A 27,666-nucleotide genomic window follows, 5' to 3' on the forward strand; every position below is an offset into this window, starting at 1 on the left:
CGGGGCGCTCACCTGGGCACCTGGGCACCTGGGCTGCCGCGGCGGCTCGGGGCGGCTGCGAGACGCGCGCGATGGAGGGCCAGAGCGGGAGCCCGTGGGCCCTGGGGCTGCTGCGCACCTTCGACGCGGGCGAGTTCGCGGGCTGGGAGAAGGTCGGCTCGGGCGGCTTCGGGCAGGTGTACAAGGTGCGCCACGTCCACTGGAAGACGTGGCTCGCCATCAAGTGCTCGCCGAGCCTGCACGTCGACGACAGGTCAGCGGCCCGGGGCCGGGGAGGCGCCGCGGCGCTGGGGCGGGCGACGGGGTGCGTGGATTCCGGGGGGGTCTTCTCTCCAGCCGGGTGGCCGGAGCGCTCGGAGGGAAAACCAGGCGCCGGGCCAGACCGGGAGCCGCCGGCGGAGGGGCGCGGGGCGTGGTTTGCCGAGCTCCGCGCCCAGGTGCGCGCTCCGGGCGGGGGCCGGGCCCTGTGAGGGGCCGGTGGTGCAGCCCGGTTGCCCCCGACGCCGCGGACTTTCGGGGCAGCCAGCTCGCCCGGCGCCTGGGACCCGCGCCTGGAGGCGAATCCGGGCCGCCCGGACCCGCCTGGGCGCCGCGGTCCGCACCTGATTAGAAGAATTTTTGTGGATATCTGGGCTTTGTGAGTTAGACTCCGTTCGACTTCCTTAGTAATTCTCGGTGGAGCGCAGAGTGGTAAAGACGGTAATTATTTCGGTCGGGAGCCCTGGCTTGGTGTGGCCAGGCTTCCTCGGCGCCGCGGCACTTGGGGGCGGGATCTGGCCTGGCCGTGGGGTCCTTCGAGCGGCCCAAGGGCTTTTCCGCTCAGCGCTTCCTCGTAGCACCGTCCCGTTTTAGCTTGACTTCATATCGATGCCAACCCCGGACGGCGGGCGCTTGCATTAACCCTCGTGGTGGCCGCGCCACAGCGCCCTCCTGCACTCCAGTTGTCCGGCCCAAAAGCGGAGGGAGGATTTGCCTCCTTAACGGGGCGCTCAAGGTAATGCAGACACCGTCGGAAAGGACGCAAAGCCGCCCATACTAAGCTCGACGGGTCGGGTGCGGTCTGTGCATAATTTTGGTGGCGGGGGACGGGAGGGTCGTGAGAGGTAGCTTTTCTTTTTTTTTTTAACTATTTAATGTTGCATTTAATAATTTATATGTGAGTTTCGGTTGAGCACGCTTAAAATACACTTTAGTGAAGTTTGCATTCCACGTGGAAGTTGTGTTGTGCTTATGTTCTGTGTGAAAATCCCCCTTAGACAATCACCCCCAACACGTCCGCGCCCACACACACTTTTTCTCGGAAAAGCAGCTTTTTCTACGTATCGGCGTAGCCTTTGCTGTCTCAGAGACCTGGTTTATAATTCTCCGCTTATGAGTGTTGGGGCCTCCAAACCGGCTTTCAGCTGTAGGTGGCAGGTGCTGGTCTCTGGGGTGGTTCTATGCGTCCCTAGGAGTAAGGCATGTCTGGGATTGGAGTGTGGGCTGTTACAGGCAGTAGCAATAGGCCTGGGGAGAAGAGCTCCTCTCCCGCACCGGCTGCTGGTGCGTTTTCATTCTGGCCTACGAGATGAGAGTAGAGCTTTTGCTATAAGCCTTGAACTTGGCGTTTATCTTAGAAACTTCAGTGAAATGGTGACAAGAGGCATAAAAATGTCACTAACTCAAAGGTGCAATGCTCCTTCCCGGGCCGGGGAGCTGGGAACGGCTCAGGCTGGGAGCGGCGCTCTGGTTATTTTGGTGGTGGCCAAACCACCTTGAATGCCAGCCGGTGGTTAGACCCTGAAAGGCAAGACCCTTGCCATGCGGCTGCTCTTACGCTTTCGGGGGGGCATTTGTCTGATGGAGTCTTCTGGTTGAAGTGGGTATTTGTCATCAGCGAACACATTTCTTGTATTGGAAGAGCAAAGTAAACAACACGTCCCCAGGCTGACTCATCACCCTGCATCCTTAGAATCTGTTACTTCCAGCAACCAGGCCCTTATTTCCTGGGTGGCCTAGGGTAGGTAGGGTTTCTCCACTTGAGGCGGGACACTTGGGCGATTGCATAGCATGGTAGAAAAGTGTTTTGTCCTTTGACTGGAAACCTTTCCTGCCCTGCCTGAATCGGGCAAGTGGTGGCGCGTACTGGGGCGGCCAGGTCGAGGTCAGCATCGCCCAATAGGAAGCGATTCACCTGCACTTTGCTGGCCAGGTAGAGCAGGCTGGGGTTCTGCATATTTGCAGCAAAGGTGGAATTCTCAGAGAATATGGTCAAAGCCCTGCTCATTGTAAAGACAGCTCCTCTCTGTTAATGATTAACTGTATTGAGCTTGAGGCTCTCGGTAGGAATTTGTGTCACTGCCGCTGGTTAGCGGAGGGCGGGTGGGCTGGGTGCACCGCAGTCTTGCAGGGCTGCATCTACACCCTGGCTTCTGCTCTTGGATAAGCCACCCTCCATCCCCACCCCGCTACTGGCATGCTATTGCCTGGAGTGGGGAATAGGATTTTCCTGGGGTTCCTGGGTGCAGCCCCCAGCTCTGTACCGCTCCTGGCTAAGTCTTTCCTCTGTTTGAAGGATGACATCTCTCACCCCTACTATGAGGGTCTGGGCCTCTTCTCTCCCAGGATTGGAGTCAACTGTGACCCTTCCACATGTTACATAGGAGGCATTGCAGGTACAGGTGTGCACCAGGCCAATTTATGTCCACTGTTTCTCTCTCCAGGAAGCCTGGGGTGTCCTGGCCCCAGCCTTTATGCCTCTCTTTGGCCATAGCAGGGTCTGATCCCCAGCACCTGCCTGGGGCTCCTCTTGGAGGGGCAGGCTGCCCCAGGCCTTGCAAGCAGATATCTCTGCGTGGGAAGGTTGGGGGCTGCCGAGCCCCAGACACCCTTTGAGGGTCCTCAGGGGGCAGAGAAACACCTACTGGAGGGCTTCCAAGGGCATCTTCTGGGAGTTCAAGAGGAACCTCCACTGATCTTCCTAGCAATGGGTGTGCCTGTGGGGACATGCGGCCTCCCTGGCTGACCCTCATTAGCAGGTGGGGTCTAAGGATGGGCATGTTACCATCTAGGTGAGAACACGGTGATCCAAAGGCCCCGTTCCCCCATCCCCACCTCAGGCTAAGAGGAAGCCCTGAATAACAGTGCCTGGCTTGGTGCCGCGCAGCAGCTAATGCACCCTGGGCACCAGCTAGTCTGGGCGAGTCTGAGCAAACCCCAGGTCTGTAAGTACAGAGCTGACAGTCAGACAAGCCCATTTCTTGTCAATTTTAAAAATAGCAGCGTGGGAACCCCTTGGAGGCACCTTGGGAGCATAATTGGATTGGTGCACAGCAGGAAGGCCTAGCTGAGAGGCATCAGCTAACAAATGATTAAACCGTTTTCCCAAAGGTGGTTCCCAGGTCTCTCCCTCTGAGGAGCTCTTTGTCACCGACGCCTTTCACCACACCCCCATCTTTCCCCTCCCCTGCCTTCCTGGGCACCCCCTGGGTCTCCTTTCCCCCTTTCCAAGGGGTGTGCTTCCCAAACGGAAGCCGCACTTCCCTTGCCTCTGGACATCTCTGGAATTCCTGAGTCAGGAGGCAAACCCATGCCTTCTCCAGAAAGTGTCTTAGAAATGATCAGTCTGACGGGATTTCTGATAATTCTCCCGACCCCGATGGTCTCTGTGGGATACATTTTGGCCAGCTCTCAATGAGAAAAAAAGGGAATTAATATGAGTGCTAATGAGAAAGTATTGTCAACAAATTGAACCCCAGCTTTGTCCTATGCCCAGAGACCTTTCGTCTGGGACCAAAAGGGGGCCCTGAGGGTGGGGGCACCTTCTCCATTCCTGCTAGGAGACAGAATTAGCAACCCTTCCCCAAAAGACAAAGGAGGAGACATTTTTTTTGGAATGATTACATTAGAGAAATATGCTGCCACTCCTACTGAATTATGCCTAATTGTAGAAACACGATTAGCACATCACAGTTTTTAGGTCGTTTTAATTAGGATTGATGTCAGTGGATTTGCGTGGCCCTGAACTTCCCTCCTGATAATAAAGACTGGGATTGATGGTGGTAGGACCATGACCCAGACGGCACCATCAAGGTCAGTGCACTCCCAGCCCCTTACCAGCTCCTGGCTCTGGGACTGGTTTGAAAAGTCTGTGCAGGCCCTCAGGTAATAATAGTAATCGCAGTAATAGGTCTGCAGTTTCTTAGTGTTTTTGTCAACATAAACCAGAAACTCCACTTCTAGGAAAAAGTGTATTAAAAAAAAACTGCCACTGACCAAAAGAAAAAAAAATTGGTGTTTTCTTCGAGTGAAAAGCGTTTTCTGTCTTTTCTGAGGGCCCATTTCAGGCTTATTGAATCGCAAATGCCACCAGGGATGACAATGGCATCCCAAAGCTGGTGTTGGCCACTGGGGGTGTCCCAGGGGAGGAGGAGAGCACCCCTGCGGGTATCCCGGAAGCAGTTGAACAAGTCCTAGAGGATGCAGTCATTTGGATATGGGCTTAGTTGTTACTAGAATATAAACTGGATGAACATTTTTTTGTGCCAACCCTTGTGAACACAACCAGTGCGGGCCTTAGGGAACCCTGGCCAACCCGACTCCCCAGGCCTGTGCAAAACAGCCGGCCTCTGCAGCCACTTGAATGTCCACAGGCCTTCCTGGAACCCCTGCCTCTCCCAGGGGGTGTGGACATGGGCAGGGTCCTTCCTACCCTAAGGCATCTGTCTGGTTTGAGTTGTCACAAGGGGCCAGGAACCAACTTCTTTACCAGGACAGCTGGTTTTCTTCAATGAAATGTCCTGAATGTGCGTTCAGTTGTGTAAAGCCTGCCTGGCATTTATTCCAAAGAGGCTATGGGCTCTCTTAGACTAGTCAAGCTGTGAGCTTTCTGGAGCCAACCAACAGTAGTGGCTTTTTTTAATTTTTAATTTTTTTGTAACTAAGGTAAATGGGGTCTCTGTGTTCAATGGAAAGAGCCTGGGGCAGGGGAAAGAGCAGGAACTTGCTGAACTTGGTGTGCTGGGGAGGGAAGAGTGACCAGCTGCCAGCAGAGTCACTGATGAGCTCACCAATCAGAAGTCACCTGGGCTTAGGTATTAAGCCCTTTGGGCAAATGGAAGAAAACACTTTTTTTTGCAGATTGGCTCAGAGCTTCCACTTAGCAAGATACTCAGCCTTAAAGTAATTGACTTTGTTCTCAAGGTCCCATCTGTTACCAGTCAGCTTTGGCACTGGGCTCACCCTCTGAATGTCAGCTGAAAAGTGGAAAATGACTTCCTTAAAGGCCAGCCCATCAACATCTGGCAGTCTGTGCCTCAGAACCTGCAGACCAGGAGGGGAGGCCAGCACCGTGCCACACTGCAAGTGGGTCCCCGCATATCCTGCAGCAGGACCCATCTCAGTGCTGAGCAGCCACAGTGCCCTGCCAGGGACGCACGCTGGGAGGGGGTAGGTGGCAAGCCAGTCACTGTGAAAGAAGGTAAAAGCAATAGGACCCGACAAGTCACAAAACTGATTCTTAACAAAACAGGAACAGAAGCAGCAGCTGGTGGCCCTGGGATGGTGAGGAGAGTTGCTGGAAGTGGTCATGGTACTCGCACAGTGGAGGTGACAACCAGGGCTTCCCCCCCGGGTGTCCTTTCCTGTCTCCTTGAGTGACACTGCAGGCGTCCAGCCCTTCCTGCCTTAGAGACCGGCCCTGGTTGGGGTCCGTCCCTGTGGTCTCTGGCCCTGAGCTGAGGCTGCAGGGAGGGGCTGGCCCCAGATCCTTCCCATTGGAGCGGGGAGCGGCTCTTCAGCCAGGCCAAAACTGCACTGCCCTGGTTAGCTTGCTCTCTTTAACTGGCCATTCAACCAGCATACTAAGAAAGCAAGCCACACGGAACTCAACCTTTGTTTTATAGTAGCTGACTGGTTTCTAAGGTTAGTGGGAGTCTTTGCTCCTTGAGGAATTTGTTCAAAATCAAACTCTTGCCCCCCACCTTGTGCTTCTACTCCATGAATGCCCAGTGACCCCGGGCAGAGATCTGGAGTGTGGATCTTGTTACTCCTCCACATCCACTCAGTCATCAGCTCTCACTGATTCTCCTTCAGAAAGTGCCCTGTGTCTGCTGGCTTCCCCCTGCCCACTGCAGCCAGCTTGCCAGGGCCGGTGGCCATCTAGAGTATGTCCTGCTTCCTGGAGGCAGAGTTGGCTGCTGCAGCTTTTGGCCAGCTGTGTAATTCGGGATTCCTCATGCTGGCTGGCTGGCCTTTCCCTCTGCGAAATGTTTTCCTAACTGTAAGGGAAACCTGGCAGCACATAGACTCAGAGAGGAGGTCAAATTAATAAGAAATGGACTGGTTTTGTGGGTACAGTTTCAGACTCTGCAGACTAGGCAGTGGGAGCAGGTGCAGTCGGTGGGGTGGCCAGGTGCCTTCCAGCTCCACAAGACCCCTGCAGCCAAATGCGCAGCTGTGGGTCTGGGCAGGCCTGCTTGTGTAGGAATCTGCATTCTGGGGGAGCCCCTCTGGCTGCCCAGCCTGCTGCCTGTGTGGCGGGGTGTGGATGCCGGAGCTGCTCAGTTCCAGCTCCCATAGCGTAGGTCTGGGTGTGTGGTTCTAGGCTTTTCCTTTTAGGAGCTTTGTTAGAAAGCAGGTTTCTCAGCACCCTCCCAGAACCCATTCTCCAAGAGACAGATTAAAACTTTTTTATTGGATAAATTTGACATGTCATATTGTATACATTTAAGGTATTTATTGTGTTACTTTTATACATTTATACATCGTTAACATGGTTGTCTTTGGGATGGTATTTATTACATTATATACTTATAATATTGTCTGTTCAATAAACTCTGTAATCAGTCTCTGTGGCTCATTTTGTACTGGTTACAAGCTTGACCCTTAAATGCTACCAGTGTTATCCCCCCAACCCCGCCCTCTGGTCCCTTGGTCACCACTATTTTGCTCTCTCTCTCTTTTTGAACGTTTGATTTCTTAGGTTCCTATGTGGTGTCCATTACTTTCCCTTGTCTTATCTCACTTACTATAATGTGCTCAGCCTCCATCCTTGTTGCAAATGGCAGGATATTCTCCTTTCTCATGGCTGAATAATATTCCGTCATGTACATTTATCACATCTTTTTTATCCCTCCTCTGATGGGGGCATTTGGGTTGTTCCATATCTTGGCTGTTGTGAATAGTGCTTGATAAACACAGGACTGAGTGTGTCTCGTTGAAGTCCTGTTTTCATTTACTTTGGGTATATACCCAGAAGTAGGATTGCTGAGTCATATGGTAGGTCTATTTTAAAGTTTTTGAGGAACCCGCATACTGTTCTCCATAGTGGTTGGACTGATTTGCATTCCTGCCAACAGTGCCCGGGGCTCCCTTTCCCGCACCTCCTCCGGAGGAGCATCGCTGTCTCCTGTCTCCCTGATGACCTCCGTTCTAGCAGCAGAGAGGGTAGCTCACTGTAGTTTTGGCTTGTATTTCCCTGATGATTAGTGACATGGAGCATCTTCTCATGTGCCTGTTGCCCATTTCAATGACCTCTTTGGAAAAATGTCTGTTTAGTTCTTCTGGCCATTTTTAAACCAGATTATTTTTGTGTTTTAGATATTAAGCCCTTGTCTGATACATGGTTTGCAAAATTCTCCCATTCTGTAAGAGGCCTTCTCATTTTGTTCATGGTTTTTTTTGCTTTGCCAGCAGCTGTTGAGTTGGATATAACACCTTTGATGGTTTTTGCTTACTTCGTGCTTTTGGTGTCACCCAGAAGATCATGGCCACGACCAGTACTGACGCGCTTCCCCCTACATTTTCCTCTGGGAGTTTTGTGTTTTCAGATTTCCCATCTGTGATCCGTTTGATGTGGTCTTTGTGAGTGGCGTGATAGAGGGGCTCGAGTTCATCGTCCGGCAGTGTTGCCAGCATTGTGGCTTTAAGAGACTGTTCTTTTTTGTTCTTTGCTCCTGTTCTGGTTGAATATCAGTTGACCGTAGAAACAGATTTAAATTAAATGCTGGGAGTACTTATGAGGATGATTCCGCACTGAAGCGGTTTATTTTAAATTTGGCTCATGTGCTTTAGCTTGGTCTCTGTCAGGGCTTCTCAGATGTGGTGCTGTTGGTGTTTGGGGCCACATGGGCCTTGGCCTGGGGGGCTGTCTCATTCGTTGTAGGGTTGAGCGATGCTCCAGGTCTCGACCCACTGGATGCCAGTGGCAGCCCCCCCATTTGTGAGAGCCAGAATGTCTCCTGTCCCCAATGTCTCCCAGGGACAAAGTTGCCCTTCTGTGAGAATCACTGGTCTATCCCCAGTGTCTGTCCCTGGATGCCCACTCTGCAGCCCCTTGGCATGTGCTTATGTGGGGTGCAGCCCCCAGCTGCAGGGCTTGGATGGTTTGGCAGAGAGGCTGAGATCCTGTCTAAGCCCCTGGTGCCCGTGTGGGAGCAGGGCCTGGAAACCTGCATCTCCGCAAGCCTCCTGGCTGTTCACGTCTGAGCCTGTGCGTAAGAACCACTGGCCCGGATTGTACACAGTCAAGCTCTGTCCTCATGGCATTCAGCCCTTGTCCTGAGTGCACTCTGGGACTTTTGACCCATAATGCTAACATAGACTGTGACACTGGGATTCCAGTCTGCACAGGCAGCACCTGGAAGTGACCTTGGACTGGGGCTGGCATGATTCCCGTGGGGGGCTGGAGAGCACATGCCTCAGGTCCTGCCGGCTGGGCCTCTGCAAACGCACCTCACTGCCTCCATGCGCAAAGGCAGCCCGGCCCACGGGGACGTGGATGGTGTCACAGAAGTGGGGCAGGTGGTACACAGCAGTCTGGCAGTTTCTCAGATGGCTAAGCACAGCATTAGTCACAACAGGCAAAAGATGGAAATGACCCAAGTGCCCATCGACAGGTGAATGGATGAGTGAAATGTGTGTGTTCATGCAGCAGAGTGGTAGTAAGCTGTAACAAGGGGTGGGTTTCAGGTATACGGTACAGCACGGATGCCCCTTGAACACATGACGCTGAGTGAGATAAGCCAGACACAGAAGGTCAAACACTGCAGGATTCCACTCACTCGAGGTCCCCAGGGCAGACACGTTCAGAGGGAGGGGAGTGGGGAAGAGGCAGTGGGGGAGGGCATATTGATCAATGGGCACAGTTGGTGTTGGGGGCGATGGAGAAGATTTGGGAGTAGATGTCACTGTGATCGCACAGTATTGTTGACTGTAGGTAACGCCTTTGAATCAGACACTGAGCAGTGAGAACTAGTATGTTACGTGTGTGTCACTACGTTTAAAAAGGGGTTCTTGGGCAGTAGTCTGCAGGCCCCGGCTTCAGGCTACCTCTCACTGATGTAGGGTGGGGCGGTCAGGAGTGGCCGGGCCAGCAGGGGGGTGGGGTGGGCTTAACAAAGGTGACTCAGGTTCTTTCGTGGATAATTTGTTACAGCTTGTAAACTTCTCTTCCCTCATCTCAGAGAGGGATCGTCAGCGGGGGCCTCCTCACCCTGTGACACCTGAGCGTGCGCTGGTTCAGAGATACCCGGGTCTGCAGAAAATAATGAGAATTTCTCTTTTCCTCACTTAGGATAAACTTGTGATGCATAAATGTGTTTGTGTAGCCATAGGACCAAAGACTTCAGAAAGCCCAGAGTTTAGTTATAGGACACTGAAGTGAGCTCTCTGCACATGCATGCATGCACATACTTGCACGTGTGTATGCTTTTTGGTGATTTCTCAGCCTTTTGGAGCTGGTTGCCGCTTGGCAGTGGTGCTTCGTGTTAGTGTCTAGGTGGCCACTGCGTGTTCCTCATGTCTTCATACTTTTTCAGGGAGCGTATGGAACTTTTGGAGGAAGCCAAGAAGATGGAGATGGCCAAGTTCCGGTATATTCTGCCTGTGTATGGCATATGCCAAGCGCCTGTTGGCCTGGTCATGGAATACATGGAGACGGGCTCGCTGGAGAAGCTGCTGGCCTCTGAGCCGTTGCCGTGGGATCTGCGCTTCCGCATCATCCACGAGACCGCAGTGGGCATGAACTTCCTGCACTGCATGGCCCCGCCGCTCCTTCACTTGGACCTCAAGCCTGCAAATATCCTGCTGGATGCCCACTATCATGTCAAGGTGGGGACTTGCATGGTGCCCCATGTGGGGGCCCGTGGCTGTTGTGGCAAGGACAGTGATGGCAGGGGGAATGGAATAAAGATGGGCATGGGGTGGAAGGGGGGCTGTCCCTCTTGGAGGGAAGAACTGGAAGCAGAGGGCTTTCGTGGGAGAATTGGTCAGGTGGTCCCGGCTTGTAGTTGGTATAGACATCACAAAGCATGTAGCTGGGAAATGGACCTGAAGAGCATGGGTCACTCCCCAGATCCTGGAGCATGAGTCTGAATTGTGGGCACCCTGGATAAAGAGATTGTGGATTTGCACATTGGGGTCTTATCGGATGCCTTGTGAAATCAAGTTAGAAGTCAGACCGAGGATCAGCTGTCTCCGTGGAGTCCCCAGGCTCCGTGGTTTGAGGCTGCATTTCCCCTCAGTGGTTTTAGGGGCTGGGGGCTGGGGGAGCATGGGGATGCTCTGAAACCAGGCTGCAGAGGGCTGTGGAAGAGCCTCTGAAGTGGAAGAGCCTCTTCCAGTAATGCAAGGCCTGAGTTCTGCCCCCCACCTGTCTTTGGGAGAGGTTTATGGAACACAGGGAAGTAACAACTAAAAACGAGGTACCGGCCCCCTGCAGTCGGCAGTCAGTGATGCCAGGTTTGTATTGCGCTGAGCATGTCTCCTTTGGAAGGCAGCAGCCTGGGTCTGCTGTCCACACCGTGGGGGCACATGGCATGAGGTTCTCCACAAGGTGCTGTTCACATGCTCGGGAGGCCCAGGGTTGTATGCTGACCCGTAAGACACACTTCCCTTTCCCTTCCATTTGGGAAGGCAGATTGGCGCATGAGTGAGTGAGAAGGTCCCCAGAGCAGTGGGCTGGGACACAGGCGGGGGTCATGCCACGTGCTCTGACACTGCTGTCCCAGGCTGCATTGTGCTCTCAGGACACCACCGCCCCCCGTGGCCTGAGGAGAAGGAGGGGCCTGAGTCCATTGTGGCCTGCCCCCCAGCTCTCTCAGGGCCTCTATTTCCTCACCCATGACAGTGACAAGTGGCCTGTACGTGGCTACCCCAGACTTTTCAGTGGGCACAGTGCTCCTGGCTGAGCCAGCCTGGGGCTGGTGGAGAAGTCGATTTCACTTTGGACAGTAATTCAAGTTGCCCCTTGAATAGGCATTGCTTAGTAGTAAGATTCTGGCAGGAAGATGGCAGTGCCCTCCTGCTAACGTGAAGCGGGGAATGGTTTGGTTTGAGTGGGATCCCTGGTGGCTCCCAGTGTCCCCTGGAGTCTGGGATTCCTGGGAGGCCTCTTTCCTTCTGGCTGCTCATGCTGGTTTCCCATGTGGACCCTGCACCACCCACTAGCATTAGACTTGTTTTAGGGAAGTGGGGTCCAGTGGGCATCACGTAACAGTGAGGCCTATCTCAAACTTGGATATGTACAAGAAAGGGGAGATAAGATAGTGACCAGTCCCTGCTGGGGCCAGGGCCCCACCCCCACTGCAGGAGCTGCCGGACCTTCCATGGGGGTGCAGAATGGGTAGTGGCCCCTGCCAGGCTGAGGCTCGGGTTAAGTCACCAGCTGGTGTTGCCCACTGTAGGTCATCAAGCAGGAGGGAGAACGGGTTCTGCGCCCCTGGAACCCTTGCTTTCCCCTGCAGCCTGCCGCTTTCTGTGAGGTACTCATGACCTGCATGTGGCACATGGAAGTCACACAAGGGCAGAGTGGGCAGCAGGGTTTAGGTGTCCAGGCACCATGGGGTGGGGATGGAGTTACTTCTGCAACTGCAACTTGGAGGTGAGGGTAGGATGGAGATTTAGGCCATCAGAGCATATGGGGCCTCTCCTCCTGAGTGGCGTGGCGTCCTGGGGAGCCCAGCCCTCTGCCCCGGCTCTGCCCCTGGAGAACGGGCCACACCTGTGTGGTTGGAGGGCTTGTCCTGGCCTATGCAGGTGCTCAGGGAGGGTGGCGCTGTTGGAGCTGGTGTTTTTGTGGACAGGAGTCATCTTTTCCACAGTGGGGGTGTTGGCGTTCATCCAGGGATTGTCCCCAGTGCTGGGTACACAGTAGGCATGTTGTACCTGCTCAGTAAGGTGGTGAGAGCTGTGCTCTGCCTGGTACACTGTAGGCTGCTTTCCTTGCTGTCTGTACTGTGGCAGCTCATGAGCTTCCTCCCTTGAATACTTTTTTTTTCCTCTCTGTTATAAACCCCTACTTGGCAGGCCCAGTGCTTTGTAGCAGTTTTAGTAAGAGTTGGTGAAGATTCTTTTAAAAACCTAGCAGTGGGTAATAAGGAGCCTAGGGTGGCTGAGTAGGGAGTGGGGAAAAGCCTGCATGGACGGGTCCCGGCTGATAGGGAGCAGAGGGATCCCAGAGTGAACCGCAGCGCCTGGGCAGCTGGGGGCACCGGTCAGGGGCAGACCCACCCTGCTTCCCTGGCATGCTGCAGGGTCCTGCATGGCCACTTGTCTGCGGCCCCCTCTAGCAGAGTTAGTCTATGAGCCCCAGACAGGACGTATGTGCTTAGTAATCTGGGCATGCAGGGCAGTGGGGGCCTCTTTTGGGGTCCAAGTCGGCTGAGTGATTGGCCACAGGATTTCTGGGCAGTTTTCAGTCTGTGATTATTTGAAGCAATACAACAGTAATTTCAGAATCTTGAAATAAGATTGTAAATTGTCAGCCACATCCCTTCCCCCTGTGCCCCTGAAGGCTTCCTTTCTCAGCCTGGAGAGGACGATTGGGACGGGAAAGTCACACAGCAGCTGCCTACCTCCTTTGCAAAGCATGTTAAAGATACTCGTAAAATTAATACTTGGTATTCATGTTACATATACTAAGTATTAATATTAAAATACTAATTTTAACATTGGTACTAAACCCATGTCAAGTTGAAAGTGAAATAACCGCTTAAAATCTCAGGCTACCTCTGGCCCCCTTGCCCAGAGCAGACTGTTCAGAGGGTTTCCTGGGGTCCTGTTCTCCCGAGTTTGACATGGCCTTTCTCTCCGAGGCCGCACAGCCCTGGCCACCCCCTTCACTGGTCCCAGCCAGCCGGACCCGAGAGGGGTGGGATCGCGCCTCGGGGGAGCCGTGAGCTCTGAGCTCTGGGAGGTGCTGCAGCAGAGGCTGGGTGTGAAGGTTACGGCTCATCGGGGTTTCCATGGGGTCCCACTGTTGAGGAAGCGGGCAGTCAGGCCCTGGGTGGGAAGGGCTTGGGGAGCCACCTGAGAAGCCCTTGGGGCCCAGGCCATCAGAGAACTCTAGTTTCTCAGTTTGCATTTTGACTGCTGTTTTTTACATAGAATTTAAGGTTATTTTCTCTCACCAAGTATGTGTTGAAGTGGCTGGCTCTATCTGAAAGTAGCAGAAATAGAGAAAAAAGTCTACAAACGGGACACTGGGTGCCAAGACCCCTGCACCCCAGTCTGCCTTCATTTTGGAATGTAAAGTGTTCCAGCTGCCGAGTTTGGGCTGAAACTTTCCCCCTCCCCAGCGTGTTTCACGAGTTGCCGTGCTCTGCGCTTTCTCAGGCCTCGAGCTGCTTACAGGGGTCTGCACGGTCACGCTGATGGGTTTGCTCTGGGGAACTTGGGGTTTCCTTCCCAGAACGGGGAATTCCCTGAGGGTCGGAGGAAGGCAGCTGTCAGGAGCCCAGAAATGGCCAGGCTGGCCTCACTGGTGAGGACCTGGTGCAGCTGGCCGCAGGTGGGGCGGGTCCCGCCCTGCGGGCTTCCTTCCCGTCACCTCCCCGCAGGTGTGGTCAGAGATCACTGAAGGACCAAGTGATAAATCTCCCCGTGTTTGGTGGCGATGACACCAGGCTGTTGGCCCATCTCGGCATGGTGAGCCCAGAGTGAAGGCCTGACTCAGCCTCATTTCCCGTCACTCTATGGGTGTGTTTGGGGAGGAACTGTAGAGGTAATTAGGCGGCTTAAAAAAAAAATCCATAAGCCTTGAAGGATAATACAAAAGGGTTGTTTTCCACGTGGATCCTGAGTCCTTAATGCCAGTGAGTGTGGCCCAAGACCACACAGCGCTGACGGGTGGGATTCACACCAGGAGGAGGGGAGCTGGGGAAGCTGGCCCCAGAGCCTGTGATGGCTTCACTCTCCCTGTGTGGAGTGAATGGCTTCAGGACCCCCTCAGGGCCTTTGTCCACAGGAAACGAGGAGGAGGTGGAGGTGTGGGGCTGCGGTGACCGGGTCCAGGCACGTATCAGACCTTTTGTTGGGGGGGGGGGCAATGTGTCTGGTGAAGGAGCTGGCAAGTGTCTGCTGATGCCCAGACATTCCAGGTGGAGAACAGAATGCCCTGCCGTGGCTGTGCAGTGTTTTGTTTGATTTAAAGGGCTTCTGAAGATGCGTTTCCCTTAAAGAGCTTGCAGCCACTTGCCCGCCTCCCAGCTGGCTGATTGCAGAACCAGCTGCCCTAGCACCAGGCCTCGCTCTCTGCGTGTCACCTGAAAACTCCAGGGTTGCTTTTCCCTTTGTGCCGACTTGGGCAGTCAGCCACAGAGGCAGGTAGTGCCCGACAGCAAGAAGTGTCCAGTTCTGTCCTCGTGAATCCCTCTGTTCAAACGTCATCTGGTCCCTGTCCATCAGGCTCTTAGTGGCTTCAGACTTGGTTCTTCCTGAGCTGTTGGGCGCCCCTGGCTGCTGGGGGCACACAGGTGGTGCCTCTGCCTGAACGCACCCATGCAGCGGCAGCAGGGGACCCCTGCAGTCTGACGGTGCAGAGGGCAGATGTTCACATACCCTGAGACTGCAGCCCGTGGCACCTCACTCGGCGGGGCACCAGCGAAGCCTAATGGCAGCCTGCCTGCTGTGTTACAGATCTCCGATTTTGGGCTGGCCAAGTGCAATGGGCTGTCCCACTCCCACGACCTCAGCATGGACGGCCTGTTCGGCACCATTGCCTACCTCCCTCCGGAGCGCATCCGGGAGAAGAGCCGGCTCTTTGACACCAAGCATGACGTGTACAGGTGTGTGATGGGGCTGCAGGCCCTGGCCCTGGGTGTGGGACCTCAGGTTCAGTCCACAGAAAAGGGTTTGGAGTTTTTGGCCCATGGGTGCAGGCCCCTCAGGTGTACAGGCTTGCCTCTTGGGAGTGCTGCTGGCTGAGGACAAGAATGTGAAGGGTTGGGACCGTGAGAGCCGGTTGTATAACCAGATGGTGGCTCCTGCACTGGAAAAGCTTTGGTGTTCTTACCAAACGTGGGTTTCCTGGCTTACCTGCCGAAAGAGCCCATTGTGGCAAGGGGTCGTGTGTCTGTACATGTGTGGATTCGGGCTCCCCGAAATCCGTCCCCTCTGGCCTAGCAGCTCATGCTTCCTCACGTCACTTACCTTTGATAGAGGAGCACAGACATGCTAGAGACAGTCCACACCCAGCGTCCCTGGGATTTATGTACCAGGGACCAACCCCTGAGTCACTGGGTGCCTTTTCTTCTAAACTGTAAAAATCTTGAGCACTCAGACTTCCTGGAGAAGAAAAGAGGGAGGGAGGTGCAGGCAAGCACGTAAGCCCCTGTTTGTGGTCCTTGTCTTACACACGGTGACCCGGACCCCGAGCCCCAGAGCCTTCGAGCCCTGCCCTGTTATCGCCACCACCTGAAGTCCTGGCAGACTGGTTTGACAGTAACCACAGTGCCTGTGCTTAGCTGGGCTCGGAGCTCTTCATCTGTTAGGGAATGGCGCTCAGATGCCAGTCACAGCTTGTAGAGTCTGGGGAAAATAAGAGTCTCTGTTTTAGAACTGAGAGTTTCAACTTTTGAACTTGTAGATTTCAGTTAGTGTTCAATGGAGAATTCTTGCGTCTCTATTAACAGCGGCTACCAACTCAGTGCAGGGCGGTGGCTCAGAGTTAGGACTCCTGGTTTTGTTGTTTTTAAAAGATCATCAGACTAAGCTCTTTTTTTGGTGTATCCAGAGTAATTTTATGTATTACATAGATACACATGTAACTTCCAGTAACCCAGAAAGGGCTTTGGGAAGTCCCGCTTCTTGATTGCTTCCTGTTGTTTGTGCCCCATCTTCAATGGCCCCCCATAAAATCTCACAAAGTAACTGGCACCGGGCGGAGCTGTAGTCAGCAACTGGTTGCCCAGTGCTGCAAGATGGTGTTACAGGTGAATTAAGCACATGTGGGCCACAGCCCCCACGCGCTGGTGGCCTGGTGACAGAGTGGCCTTCCTTCCTGGGGATCTACCCTGCTCTTGGAACTTGGCAGGGGTGTGGTGTGTCTGCTGTTTAACCCCTCAGCTGTCGGCGTGGTGTGTTACAGTAACAGTGTCTGCCTGTTCAGAAAGTTCACGAGCAGCACCTAGGTGTCCTCTCTCTCATAGCCTCTGGAATGGCCTTCAGGCTTGTTGCTGTGACTGGGAGCTTTTAACTTCATTTGAGGATCCGGCTCACAGACTAACCTGCTCCATTCCCTTCCAGCTTTGCCATTGTGCTCTGGGGTGTGCTTACACAGAAGAAACCATTTGCAGGTGAGTGTGTGTGTCTCTGGGGCTGTGCGTCCACTTGCCGGAACAGTGGGGGGCAGGCTTGGTGGCCCTCTCCCTGCTGGAGCAGCACCCGTGCACCCCACTCCATGGTGGGGCTGCTCTGGGCCAGAAGGCCAGCGGGAGGCAGCTGGGGCTTCTCTGTCCTGCCCACAGGTCCTGTCCGCCGGGACACCTGAGGCCACCTCATCTCAGGCTTCCCTTTGTGCAGACAAAGCACTCTTATGGCATAAAGTACATGCAGAAAGCACAGATCTGAAAGTGTCTGTTTAGAAAGGATTTTTTTTTAAGGTGATAGCTAATTTTTTTGTGAGTGTGATATAATACTCATAACATAAATGTCATCAGTTTGTCCATTTAAGGTGTACAGTTCAGTGGTATTACGTGCATCCTCTGTGTTGCACAATCACCACCACTATCGAGTTGCAGAAAATTCTCACTGAGAAGGGACCCCCCCCATGCCTCCTGGTGGCTACTAATCTGCTTTTTCTCTCTATGGATTTGCCTGTTGTGGATGTTTCTGGCTTATTCTTTCTTTGGGGCTTCTTAATGGTGACAAAATACACATAATGTAAAATTGACCACCTTAACTACTTTTAAGTGTGTGGTTCAGTTGTGTGGAGCATGTTCATGTTGCTGGGCAGCCGATGTTGAGTGGATTTGATGCAAAGCTGTGCCCCCAGGTCACACACCTGGCCGAGCCCTGTGGCATTTCTTCCCGCTTCCAGGCTACCGGTGTTCGATTCCTGTCCTCAGTGGTAATAAACTGACATACTGTAAAAATTGAGTAGACTTTATTTTTGTTGGAGAAATACTCTGTTTTCCTCTGTAGGCACATCTGGGCTACTCATGATATTTTGTGGTTTGACCAATAATACCTAAAAATGTAGAGCAGAGTCAGTGGGCGCCCCAGCTCTGGGAGTTCCATATCTGGTAAGGTGCAGACTTGGAGTGGGTGTGTGGAAAAGGGGGGTTGCAAGGCTCAGAATGTCCTGGGAACTTTCTTGTCCTGATGGAAAGGATGGGCTAATGTGTGTATGATTGTCTTTCTACCCATTTCCCTGTCTCTCTGCCTCCTCCTCCTCTTCCTCCCTGGAGATCCGCAGTCTGAACTCCTCTTAGTGTGGCAGGCATGATAGCTGTAGCACCTGGGCAGGTATCTGATAAAAATGTCAAGAACTGAGGCCACGTGCTTCATTGCTTGGATAATAGGGAAGTTCAAGGTGCAGGAGCAAAAGGCATTTAGCAACTTTTTCCATCCATTTTTGGCAGCAGAAAATCTTCCAGGTGCTTAGTGTAGTTTCTTCTTATTGAGAAGACCTGCTGGGATTTGGAAGTCTGAGTTATCATGGAAATAATGTGTAGATCCCTAAAACAGCTGATTCACAAGATTTAACGGGAACATGAAACACGACATAGGGTAGTGTCTAGGCAGCTGTCGTTGACTTTGGGCCAGTTTCCCACACACCTGCCGATGAACACCTGCTGCCTCTCCAGAGTTCCCTTGTCGTGGGCGTGTCAGGAGCTGTGGTGGTGGTGGGTGGCTGTGGGGACGAGAGGCTCGGCGTCCAGCTGGATGGGCAGTGGGGTTTTAGCCTGAGCAGAGAAAAAAACCTGGCCCACTGAGGTTTCCGGTGGGCCCCTCGGTCAGTGACCAGGACAATGAGGATGAGTCTGTGCAAGCCTGGGGAGGGGTTGGAAGGAGGACAGATGGGGGGGCCCTGTGTCAGTCGCTTGGGAATGGACTTGAGAGGCCTGGCCGCCACCGCTGCAGCTGCCCCATGGCAGAGGCCACCCGGGCACCTGTGTTCTGGGGTAGGACTTGGCACTGGAATTCAGGAAGGCATTTCTGTCCTTGTAGGGAGTTTGGGTCTGTGGGGGCCGGACCCTGTGCCTCCACTGTCCCAGGTGCTACCCCCTCTTGGTGGGCGGGCCTCTTGGGAACATGTCTCAACAGTTATTTTTCTCCTTGACTTCTGTTTTCCTTTCAATTCAATGCCCAGAAAGATCTGCTCTGTGATGCACGGATTCCATTTTCTGCATCATAGGTGGTTTCCAGAGCCCAGAAAATCGGGAGCAGATGTGCAGGGAGGATAAGGAGTAAAGGCAGTGCCCAGGAGTGTGCGCTGAGAGTTCCCTCGCGCTCTCCGGCTCTGCGTGCAGGAGATAAGCAGCATGGCCGCCCGCTTGCACGCGGCCCTCACTCGTGTGCCTTCCCTTTGCAGACGAGAAGAACATCCTGCACATCATGGTGAAGGTGGTGAAGGGGCACCGCCCGGAGCTGCCGCCTGTCTGCAGAGCCCGGCCGCGCGCCTGCGGCAGCCTCGTACACCTCATGCAGCGGTGCTGGCACGGGGACCCCAGAGAGCGGCCCACCTTCCAGGGTGAGTGCCCTGGACAGGCATCCCCACCTCGGGCTCCCCTGACGTCACTCCTGGTGTCACAGGGAGAGTTGGTAACCAGGATGGGGTTGGGGCGCAGGCCTGGGAGGGAAGACTGAGCAGAGACAGGTGCACCAAGGCGAGCCCTGCACGAACAGAAGGGCTGCAGCACCTCCCCGGGGCCACCCAGCACTCGGGCTGGGACAGGGCAGCTGGAACTCGGAGGTCGCCTCCCGGTGCCCCCTCGGGGCTCAGGCCCTGGGCTGAGCGTGCTGCTGAGGAGCCCTCACTTGGTGTTCCAGGCCCAGATACAGGTGTGTGTCTTAGAGACTGTCATGACCTGAGGCTTTCTTTGCATTCCCCTTGGGTTCTGGTCCCCAGGAGCGGAGGTCTGGTCAGGACAGTGACTCTGATGACACTGCTCATTGCATCTGAGATGTGCCGGGAGACAGTGGGGCCTCACGCTGGGTGTAGGCCGCTTCGGCAGGTCGGGGCACGAGCGTGGTGGCCCTGGCAGGTGGGGCGCTCGCTGAGGGCGGTTTCTTTGGGAGCTGGGGCGCTGTGGCTGCCCCTTGGAGTCTGGCAGACCCTGTAGGTGGCTGTTGAGGGCAGGTGCAGGTCTGGCTCTTGTAGGGGCCCCAGGGCATGGGCTGTGGGCTCAGGGAGGGTGGAGCTGCCAGCAGCCGGCACATTGCAGTGCTGAATGAGTCCTGGGGGGCGTTGATGCTTTGTGGTGCTGCCTCTGTCCCTGCCTGAGGTCACACATTTTAAGTAGAGCGTATGTATGTGGAAGTCATTGTCTGAGTGATGTAGTGTTTTTGTTTTCTTTTTGTTTTCTCCACAAAAGAAATTACTTCCGAAACCGAGGACCTGTGTGAAAAACCCGATGAAGAGGTGAAGGAGACGACGGCCCATGATGTAGATGTGAGGAGTCCGCCGCAGCCCAGGAGCCAGGTGAGGGGGGCCGCCTCAGGTGCAGTGTGTTGACCGCTGGGTGGAGTTCTCCAGCTCCAAGCCTGTGTCCTCTGCTACCCCCACACCCCCTGCTCCAGACATTGGCCCGACGTCTAAGCCCCTCCTGGGCCAGCCCTCCTGATGCTTGCCGCTGTAGCTCAGTAGCAGGAGGGCAGGTTGGCCCTGGATTCATTCCTGCCCGACTTCATCACATCCCCACCTCCTCCCTGTGGTTAAGAATGAGCAGAGTGGGCCCACACTTGACACTGATGAGCTGCTGGCCGGGTGCCCTCTGAACTAGGGCACCACTTGGGGGGCTCTGGTGGTCTGGACGTCTTTGCTCCCTGGCTTGGAGACCTGGCCACTTGCTGACTGCTCATCTCATAAGTGATTTGTTTTATGAGTGTTGTGCAGGTTATGTAAGATGGGATAAGAAATTCCAAATGCTAGGGCTCGCTCGGTGTGAAGGCAGTGAGACCATAGCAGGCTTGTAAAGCGAAGCCTGATAAACTGACTAGATAATGTGTTACCTGGTGTTGCACAATTCATCCCAGGCCAGCGGTGAGAGGCTGGGGTACGAGGCTGGGAGATAAGCGAATGTTTATGGCCTGCCCACTGCTGAACATAAAGGGGCGTGCAGGTCAGGTTGGGGAGAAGAGGTGCCAGGGCAGGCCACTGGGCCCCTGATAAGGGAAGAAAAGCACCCAACACGTGGGTGTGACTTGGGGCCCAGGTCACCAAGTCTGAGCAGATCAGTTTCCGAGGAGGCGAGGATTGGGGGACACGTGGGAGTGAACTGGGAAGGTCGTGAATGACCCTCAGATTCTAAGCGCTCGCCAGAAAGGTGCCTTTCTTGTAGCTGCCAGTGAGACCCTTTGAGAGGCTGTCAGGACACATGTGGAAGCCGTGTTGTCCCTGCGGCTGGGCCCTGCCCATCACCTGGGTGCCACATGCAGGTCCCAGAGGAGGCTCAGAAACAGGTGTCAGGGTGCTAGCATCGTGGGGGTCCCAGCACAGCTCTGCCTGCTCTTTTTTTTTTTTAACAGTGCCAACCTGCTCTGGGCGGGCGCAGCCGGCACCCAGGTCTCAGCTACTCTTGTTCTGCTTCCCATGTTTATCAGGTCACTCTTGCCTCACAGTGCCTTCTGCTGGTGGGCCCGGGCGGTGTCTGGGCTCCTGGGGCCGTGCATGCGGTAACAGGTCAAGTTCCCTGTGTGGCCTGCTGGGGACCCCCGTGGGCCCCCCTTCCTCGGCCCTCCTCGTGTGCCGCGGGTGGCCTAATCCACCTCCCTCTGGCTTTGCAGGCCCCTGTGTCCACACCTCTGAAACGAGCCTCCGCCCCAACCTTTGATAACGACTACAGCCTCTCGGAGCTGTTGTCTCAGCTGGACTCGGGCATCTCGCAGACTCTCGAGGGCCCTGAAGAGTTCAGCCGCAGCTCCTCCGAGTCCAGGCTTCCGTCGACAGGCAGCGGCAAGCGGCTGTCGGGGGTGTCTTCAGTGGACTCTGCCTTCTCCTCCAGGGGATCTCTGTCCCTGTCCTTTGAGCGGGAGCCTTCCACGGGAGGTACGTGAGGACCCTGTGCCCTGGGAGTCACTGAGCGGAATGGTGGGCTGGGGCTGGCAGTGTGGGGGTCCACGAGCCACTAGCAGGAATTGCACCAGCTGGCTGTGTGGGAGTCCACGTGCCACCAGCAGGAATCGCACCAGGGTTCTCAACTGGACAATGGCTCTTTGTTTTCTCCGTGCCTTAGCGAGCTGATCTCGGGTGCGGTTTCGGTAGAGCTCTCTGAGCAGAGCGGGTACTCACTGCCCACTGAACACAGAGTCGAGCAGCTCCATGGGCTGTCACTTTGTGTGAGGGGACTGGGCCATGAACCCTGCTGTGCAGGAGGTTCTTGACGTCAGGTGTGGGGTCTGACCTCAGGGTTGCAGATTGAGAACCCCGAATTCTCAACTGAGTCCAGTGGATGGATTGAACCCCAGACCTATAGAGGCAGCCTGTACCCCCCTTCTCCAGTCATGCAGGGAAGGCACCCCCATGCTTTCTGATTCTTGAGCTCCCTGTTTGCTGTAGCCGTGCACTGTAGTGGTAAGTCTCCCTCGGAGGTGTGTAGGCCTGTCAGGGCAGGGCCCCATGGAGCCCGTCTGATCTTTCTGGGGTAGCTGTGGCGGTTTGCTCATTAGAAGGCACTTCCCTCCCCTGCACCTGCTCCACAGGCTGGTCCTTGGGCATGGGGCTGGTGCTGTCCAGGTGCTGCGGCCCATGAACCAAGGACGGTGGCCTGACTCAGGGCTGTGGCCATGCAGGGTGGCCCCAGGCGTGGGAAGGGTGCAGACCCCAGCAGGAGGGAAAGTTCATTTTTCCTGGCCGATTGGGGGATTCCTTCTGGCAGGGACTACTTTTCCTGGACACTGTGGATTTTTAGAGTGGCATATTTGGAGCAAAAGAAGGTATTTTGATTTGAGAAAATGTCCTGAGCAAGACACAGGAGAGGAAGGCCCAGCTGGACAACTTGATCAGGGTCAGCAGTGGTCGAAAAGAAAGAGATGCCCTGTCTGCCATGGAGTATATATGTTGTAGAAATTTCTCTCTGGGTCTGGTACTCTCAGATATCTTGTCTCTGCTTGGAGAGGATCTGTTGCTGGCCCCACTCAGGAGCCAGTGTTAAAGCGCTAAGACTGGGCTGATTCCAGTGTCTTATGTCTGCCCCTCCCCCCACCCCCACCCGCTGTGGAGGCCCCTTTGAGTTCTGTGTGAACAGAGAGAGTTGTTCCCTGTGAACCAGAGCCCCAGACAATGTGCTGGATTTTTCTGTTAAGCAGCACCTTTCATCCTGAATGACAGTCCCCCTGAAATGGGAGATTCAGTCCTTTGAGGGTGACCACAGAAAATGCCCTTTGTGATGAGACAGGAGATGCCACCAGGAGGCTGGCTGGGAGCAGGCCGGTGGGCCCTGGGCTGTCCTTGGAGGGGAGCGCGCTCAGCTCCCAGGTACACTGGGGGCTCCTGTCCAGTCTGTGTCATCTGGTCTTTTCCGTCTGCCCCCCTTGAAGGAATGGTAGTGGTCCCTGCCGTTTCTGAGCACTGCCGGCGGCTCTGAGTTTTACACCCTTTATCTAATCACGATGCTACAGGACAGCCAGAATGACTTTCTTTTTGCAAACGGGTAAGATCACCTTGGTATACTCCCAGGTCTCCCACTTGACCTAAAATTAAGCGAAGTAACACCAACCACATGTAAGCAGTTTAAGGGAAATAGCTTCCTTGAGGCCAGTGGGGAGGCGTAGGCCACATTACAACACCAGCCAGGCCTCAGAGAAGCTGGGGCCCATGGACAGGCGGCCTCAGGCTGACCCTGGATCTGTTTTCCCTGTAGATCTTGGCACCACTGACGTCCAGAAGAAGAAACTTGTGGATGCTGTGGTGACCGGGGACACCAGCAGGCTGATGAAGATCCTGCAGCCCCAGGACGTCGACCTGGTCTTGGATGGCGGCGCCAGTCTACTGCACCTGGCTGTGGAGGCCGGGCAGGAGGAGTGTGTCAAGTGGCTTCTCCTCAACAACGCCAACCCCAACCTGACCAACAAGAAGGGCTCCACCCCGCTCCATGTGGCCGTGGAGAAGCGGGTGCGTGGTGTTGTGGAGCTCCTGCTGGCCCGGAAGATCAGTGTCAATGCCGCGGATGAGGACCAGTGGACGGCCCTCCACTTTGCGGCCCAGAACGGGGACGAGTGTAGCACGCGGCTGCTGCTGGAGAAGAATGCCTCCATCAATGAGGTGGACTGCGAGGGCCGCACGCCCATGCACGTGGCCTGCCAGCATGGGCAGGAAAGCATCGTGCGCATCTTGCTGCGCAGAGGTGTCGACGGGGGACTGCAGGGGAAGGATGCCTGGGGGCCGCTGCACTACGCCGCCTGGCAGGGCCACCTGCCCATCGTCAAGCTGCTGGCGAAACAGCCAGGGGTGAGTGTGAACGCCCAGACGTTGGATGGGAGGACGCCCCTGCATCTAGCCGCCCAGCGAGGGCACTACCGTGTGGCCCGCATCCTCATCGACTTGCAGTCTGATGTCAACCTCTGCAGCCTGCTCTCGCAGACGCCCCTGCATGTCGCCGCAGAGACGGGGCACACGAGCACCACCAGGCTGCTCCTGCATCGGGGTGCCAGCATGGAGGCAGTGACTTCGGAGGGCTGCACTGCCCTGCACCTGGCTTCCCGGAATGGGCACCTGGCAACTGTCAAGCTGCTCGTGGAGGCGAAGGCCGATGTGCTGGCCCGGGGGCCCCGGAACCAGACAGCGCTGCACCTGGCTGCCTCCGGTGGGCACTCAGATGTCGTTGAGGAGCTGGTGAGTGCTGACATGCTCAACTTGTCCGATGAGCAGGGCCTCAGCGCGCTGCACTTGGCCGCCCAGGGCCGGCATGCCAGGACCGTGGAGACACTGCTTAAACACGGGGCCCATGTCAACCTGCAGAGTCTCAAGTTCCAGGGTGGCCACAGCCCAGCTGCCATGCTGCTTCGGCGGAGCAAGACCTAGCCTGCTGCCTATGGAGACCGGGGCCCCACACAGGGTTCTCGTCCCATTGTGTTCTGCTGTGGGGATGAAACGATGCTGAGCTGGTCAGCATCGCTCGCCTTGTCAGTGGCCTGGCGGGCATTGACCAAGCAGGCCCCAAAGAGGCAGGTGGCTGCTGACTCTTGATCCGTGCTGGGCATCTGCTTATGTGTTACCCTCCGAGTGAAGTTGGTTATTAGAACGTGCTTGGCTGCCAGCCCACCTTTCCCTCCGTGCCTGGTGTCGGGTAATGTGTTGGAATCATTTCGCTGTGGTCCTTGCTCCTGCTGTGGGTGCCTCTCTCAGCACAAGGTGGACCCCGAGCTTCGGCGGGATTGGGTCCGCCCTGTCATGAGCCAAGCCACGTGTGACTGTGTGCAGCGCACCAGCCTGGAGCAGCCGGTGTGGGAGGAGGTGTGATTCTTACTCGTGGGCAGTGGCAGGCAAAGCAGCCTGTTTCAGAAAGTTGTAGTGGAATTCTTGTTTTATAGAATATCTTTGATAGATGAACACAATATCAGCTGTTGCTTTAAGCCTGTTAATGTTCATATCTTTGGAGAGGCTAGTCTGAGGAATGAGTATATAAAGTAATAGGGTTGGTTTTGGAAAACAGTTATCCTAGCAGCTCTTTCATGTCCAAATATGTTTGTCCTGCCAGCAGTCCTCATGGCAGCGACACACGTCTCCTGACTGCTGCATGATCTCGTTAATTTCTTTTTGCATAAAATATTTTGTGAGGTCTAGAGCCAAATGTGTGAAAGTCATTAAGGAATTCATACGTGATAACCTCAGCTGTGGGCTGAAACCAGGGTCGCCTAGCTGATGAACCCCCTTACCCCTGGTTTCTCCCAGCTCTGGGCTGCGGTAAGGTGTGTGTGTGTGCTGCTGTTTGGGCCTCAGGTGTTCTGACCCACTTTACAAACAGCTGTGCTGGGCAGGAGCCTTGGTGATTGAGGTGTGACCCCGAGGTGGCTCTCGGAGACAGCTGCACACTTGGGTATGAAAAACTTTATTTTGTAACCCAATTCCCTTGTTGTTGTGTGTCCCGTGTGGCACTCCCTGAGTGTGTTAGAGAATGCTGCAGGGCGTGAGCTTGCACATGCCCTGTAGCCCGGTGTATAATACAGAGATTGATATTAATGTACCGTGTATGTTAATGTGAATCTGTGGGCAGGAAATACCCAGACTGCTTAGAACTGGCTATGTTTTAATATGCCTCGTGCTTTTACTATGTTATGCTATTGTTGTATAGAATGTGTGGAGGATGGAAAGTTCTGTTTGATGTCAATAAAGCTAAGTACTCTTTTTTTTTTGCATCAGATTCCACTTTTTCTTATAAAAACGAGCTCAAATCTAATTTCTGGAAACTAGAGCTGGGAGGCAGTTTTGTGGTGTGGAGATGCCTTCCAGACGGCAGCCCAGGGGTGCTGAATTAACCTGTGACCTGGGGGGGATGAAGGGAGTGGAAGGGTGGCCCTGGGCTTCCTGCCTCAGCCCAGGCCTTTGCACATGTGTGAGCCAGCGGGGAGATGTCTTGGTGGAGGGAGCTCCCCACTCCAAAGTTTGTATGTCTTTCTCAGTGTAACTCTCATTGTTAAATTTACATTTTAAAATAATTTCAAATTACAGAAGTTCCAACAATAGTGTAAAGAACTCTGGTGTACCTGTGATCTAGATTTCCCATTTGCTTATGTTTATCTTGTTAGCTTGGTCATTCTCTTTTCTTCCTCATCTACTGCATATCCACCCATCCAGCCATCCACCTGCCCACCCATCTACCCAGCTGTCCATCCATCCACCCACCCACCCATCCACCCATCTTCCCAGCCAGCCAGCCATCTGCCTGGCTTTCCACCCATATGTCTGAGCGGTTTGCAGACAATGTGCCCCAGGCCCCTAAGTACTTCAGTGTGTAATTCCTAAAAGCAAGGACTTAATCCTGTATAGCCCCAGTGTACCCATCGAAATCAGGAGGTCACTGTTAATATGATACTGCCACCTAATCCACAAGTCCTTTTCAAATTTTGTTGATTGTCTCAAAAATGTCCTTTATAAGAAAAACAGCCAACAGCAGCAAGAAGCAACTCGTCCGTGTCTGCTTCCGGCCCAGGACCTGCCATGTTCAATTGTCCTGACTTTTGGGCCCTCAGTCCTGTGCTCCTCAGCCTTGACTTCCATGACCTTGCTTTTCGTGAGCCAGTTATTTTGCAGCATGTCCTCAGTAGAGGTTTGTTTTAATTCTCGGGATTTGATTTAGTATTCCTGACAGAAATACCACAGACGTGATACTGTGTATTAAGTATAGCTTTCCCTTCCCTCTTTTTAATTCTTTATTTCTATCCGTGTGCAGTCACAGGTTCCTATTTAATCAATGGGTTCTTCTCCATTATCAAGTATTTTGATGATCAAATTACCCTGTCTGGCCAGTTTGAGTGCCCTCCCACTGGCTCTTCTTTCCCTTTGATGGATGCCTGTCACTCTTGAGTACTTCCTTGCTTCCTGACACATGAGAGTCCCTGGCTCATCTTGCACTTGCACACCCCAGCCTCAGAGGCAGCCATTTCTCCAAGGAAACCAGTTTCTTTTAGTGGAGAACGGTATTTAGAAACCAGCAACTGGGTGTTAGATGTGCTCATTGTTCCTGAGGTGTCGGTGGCTCAGCAGACAGATCTAGGGTTTGAGGGTGGGTGTGACTTACGTGTATCTACACTACACATATCTCCATCTCAAGAACCATGATTTCACACCAGTGCCTTCAATTACTGTCCAACACCCCAGGGTTTATTCTAGTTCATTCATAGTGGTATCCGCTTCCTCTGATAGGTTGGTCCCCATCATCCTCAGTGTGTGCACATTTTCTCAGTCCTTGTGTGTGTAAAAGATCTTCCTGCTCGCTCTGTGCCCTCACAGGCTGAGCCAGCCAGGCTCCTCCCAGCCTTGTGTGCAGCGGTGTGCCAGCTGAGTTTTTTGGCCCCACAGAATGACAATTCCTTTTAAGAGCCTTTTATGCCAGGAGTTGAGCTTTTGAACTTTTTCTTACTAAGACTTTGCCACTTGACCTTTCCCCTCTTGGTTCCACACATCATTTCCCTTCCTGTCCTGAGAGAGTGATCATCAAACATTATACTTTTCCTTCCTCACTCCCCAGAAAACAGGTAACTTTTCCTTTTTCCTCTGATCCCTGATCCATGTCTTTTCTTTCAGGA

The 27,666-nt window shown here is 54.3% G+C and overlaps 1 protein-coding gene across 1 annotated transcript; it reads left to right on the forward strand.

Annotated features, from left to right (window-relative positions):
• RIPK4 (receptor interacting serine/threonine kinase 4) lies at nucleotides 1-25,776 on the forward strand. Its single transcript, XM_037014798.2, has 8 exons — nucleotides 1-253; nucleotides 9,798-10,089; nucleotides 14,896-15,044; nucleotides 16,504-16,553; nucleotides 18,794-18,952; nucleotides 19,797-19,903; nucleotides 21,208-21,469; nucleotides 23,283-25,776. The coding sequence occupies exons 1-8, from the start codon at nucleotides 72-74 to the stop codon at nucleotides 24,440-24,442; spliced, it is 2,361 nt and encodes a 786-aa protein (XP_036870693.1). The 5' UTR covers nucleotides 1-71; the 3' UTR covers nucleotides 24,443-25,776.
• The last annotated feature ends 1,890 nt before the right edge of the window (nucleotides 25,777-27,666 follow it).

Source organism: Manis javanica, chromosome 3, assembly GCF_040802235.1.
Source record: "Manis javanica isolate MJ-LG chromosome 3, MJ_LKY, whole genome shotgun sequence".
In the NCBI taxonomy this organism is placed as follows: domain Eukaryota; kingdom Metazoa; phylum Chordata; class Mammalia; order Pholidota; family Manidae; genus Manis; species Manis javanica.

What these genes read in the sequence shown, in the direction of transcription:
- RIPK4 (XM_037014798.2), top strand. Translation starts at nt 72, where the DNA reads ATGGAGGGCCAGAGCGGGAGCCCGTGGGCCCTGGGGCTGCTGCGCACC. An exon ending in AGAGCGGCCCACCTTCCAGG is followed by an intron (nt 18,953 to 19,796) that starts GTGAGTGCCCTG and finishes TCTCCACAAAAG; the next exon opens with AAATTACTTCCGAAACCGAG. An exon ending in GCGGGAGCCTTCCACGGGAG is followed by an intron (nt 21,470 to 23,282) that starts GTACGTGAGGAC and finishes TTTTCCCTGTAG; the next exon opens with ATCTTGGCACCACTGACGTC.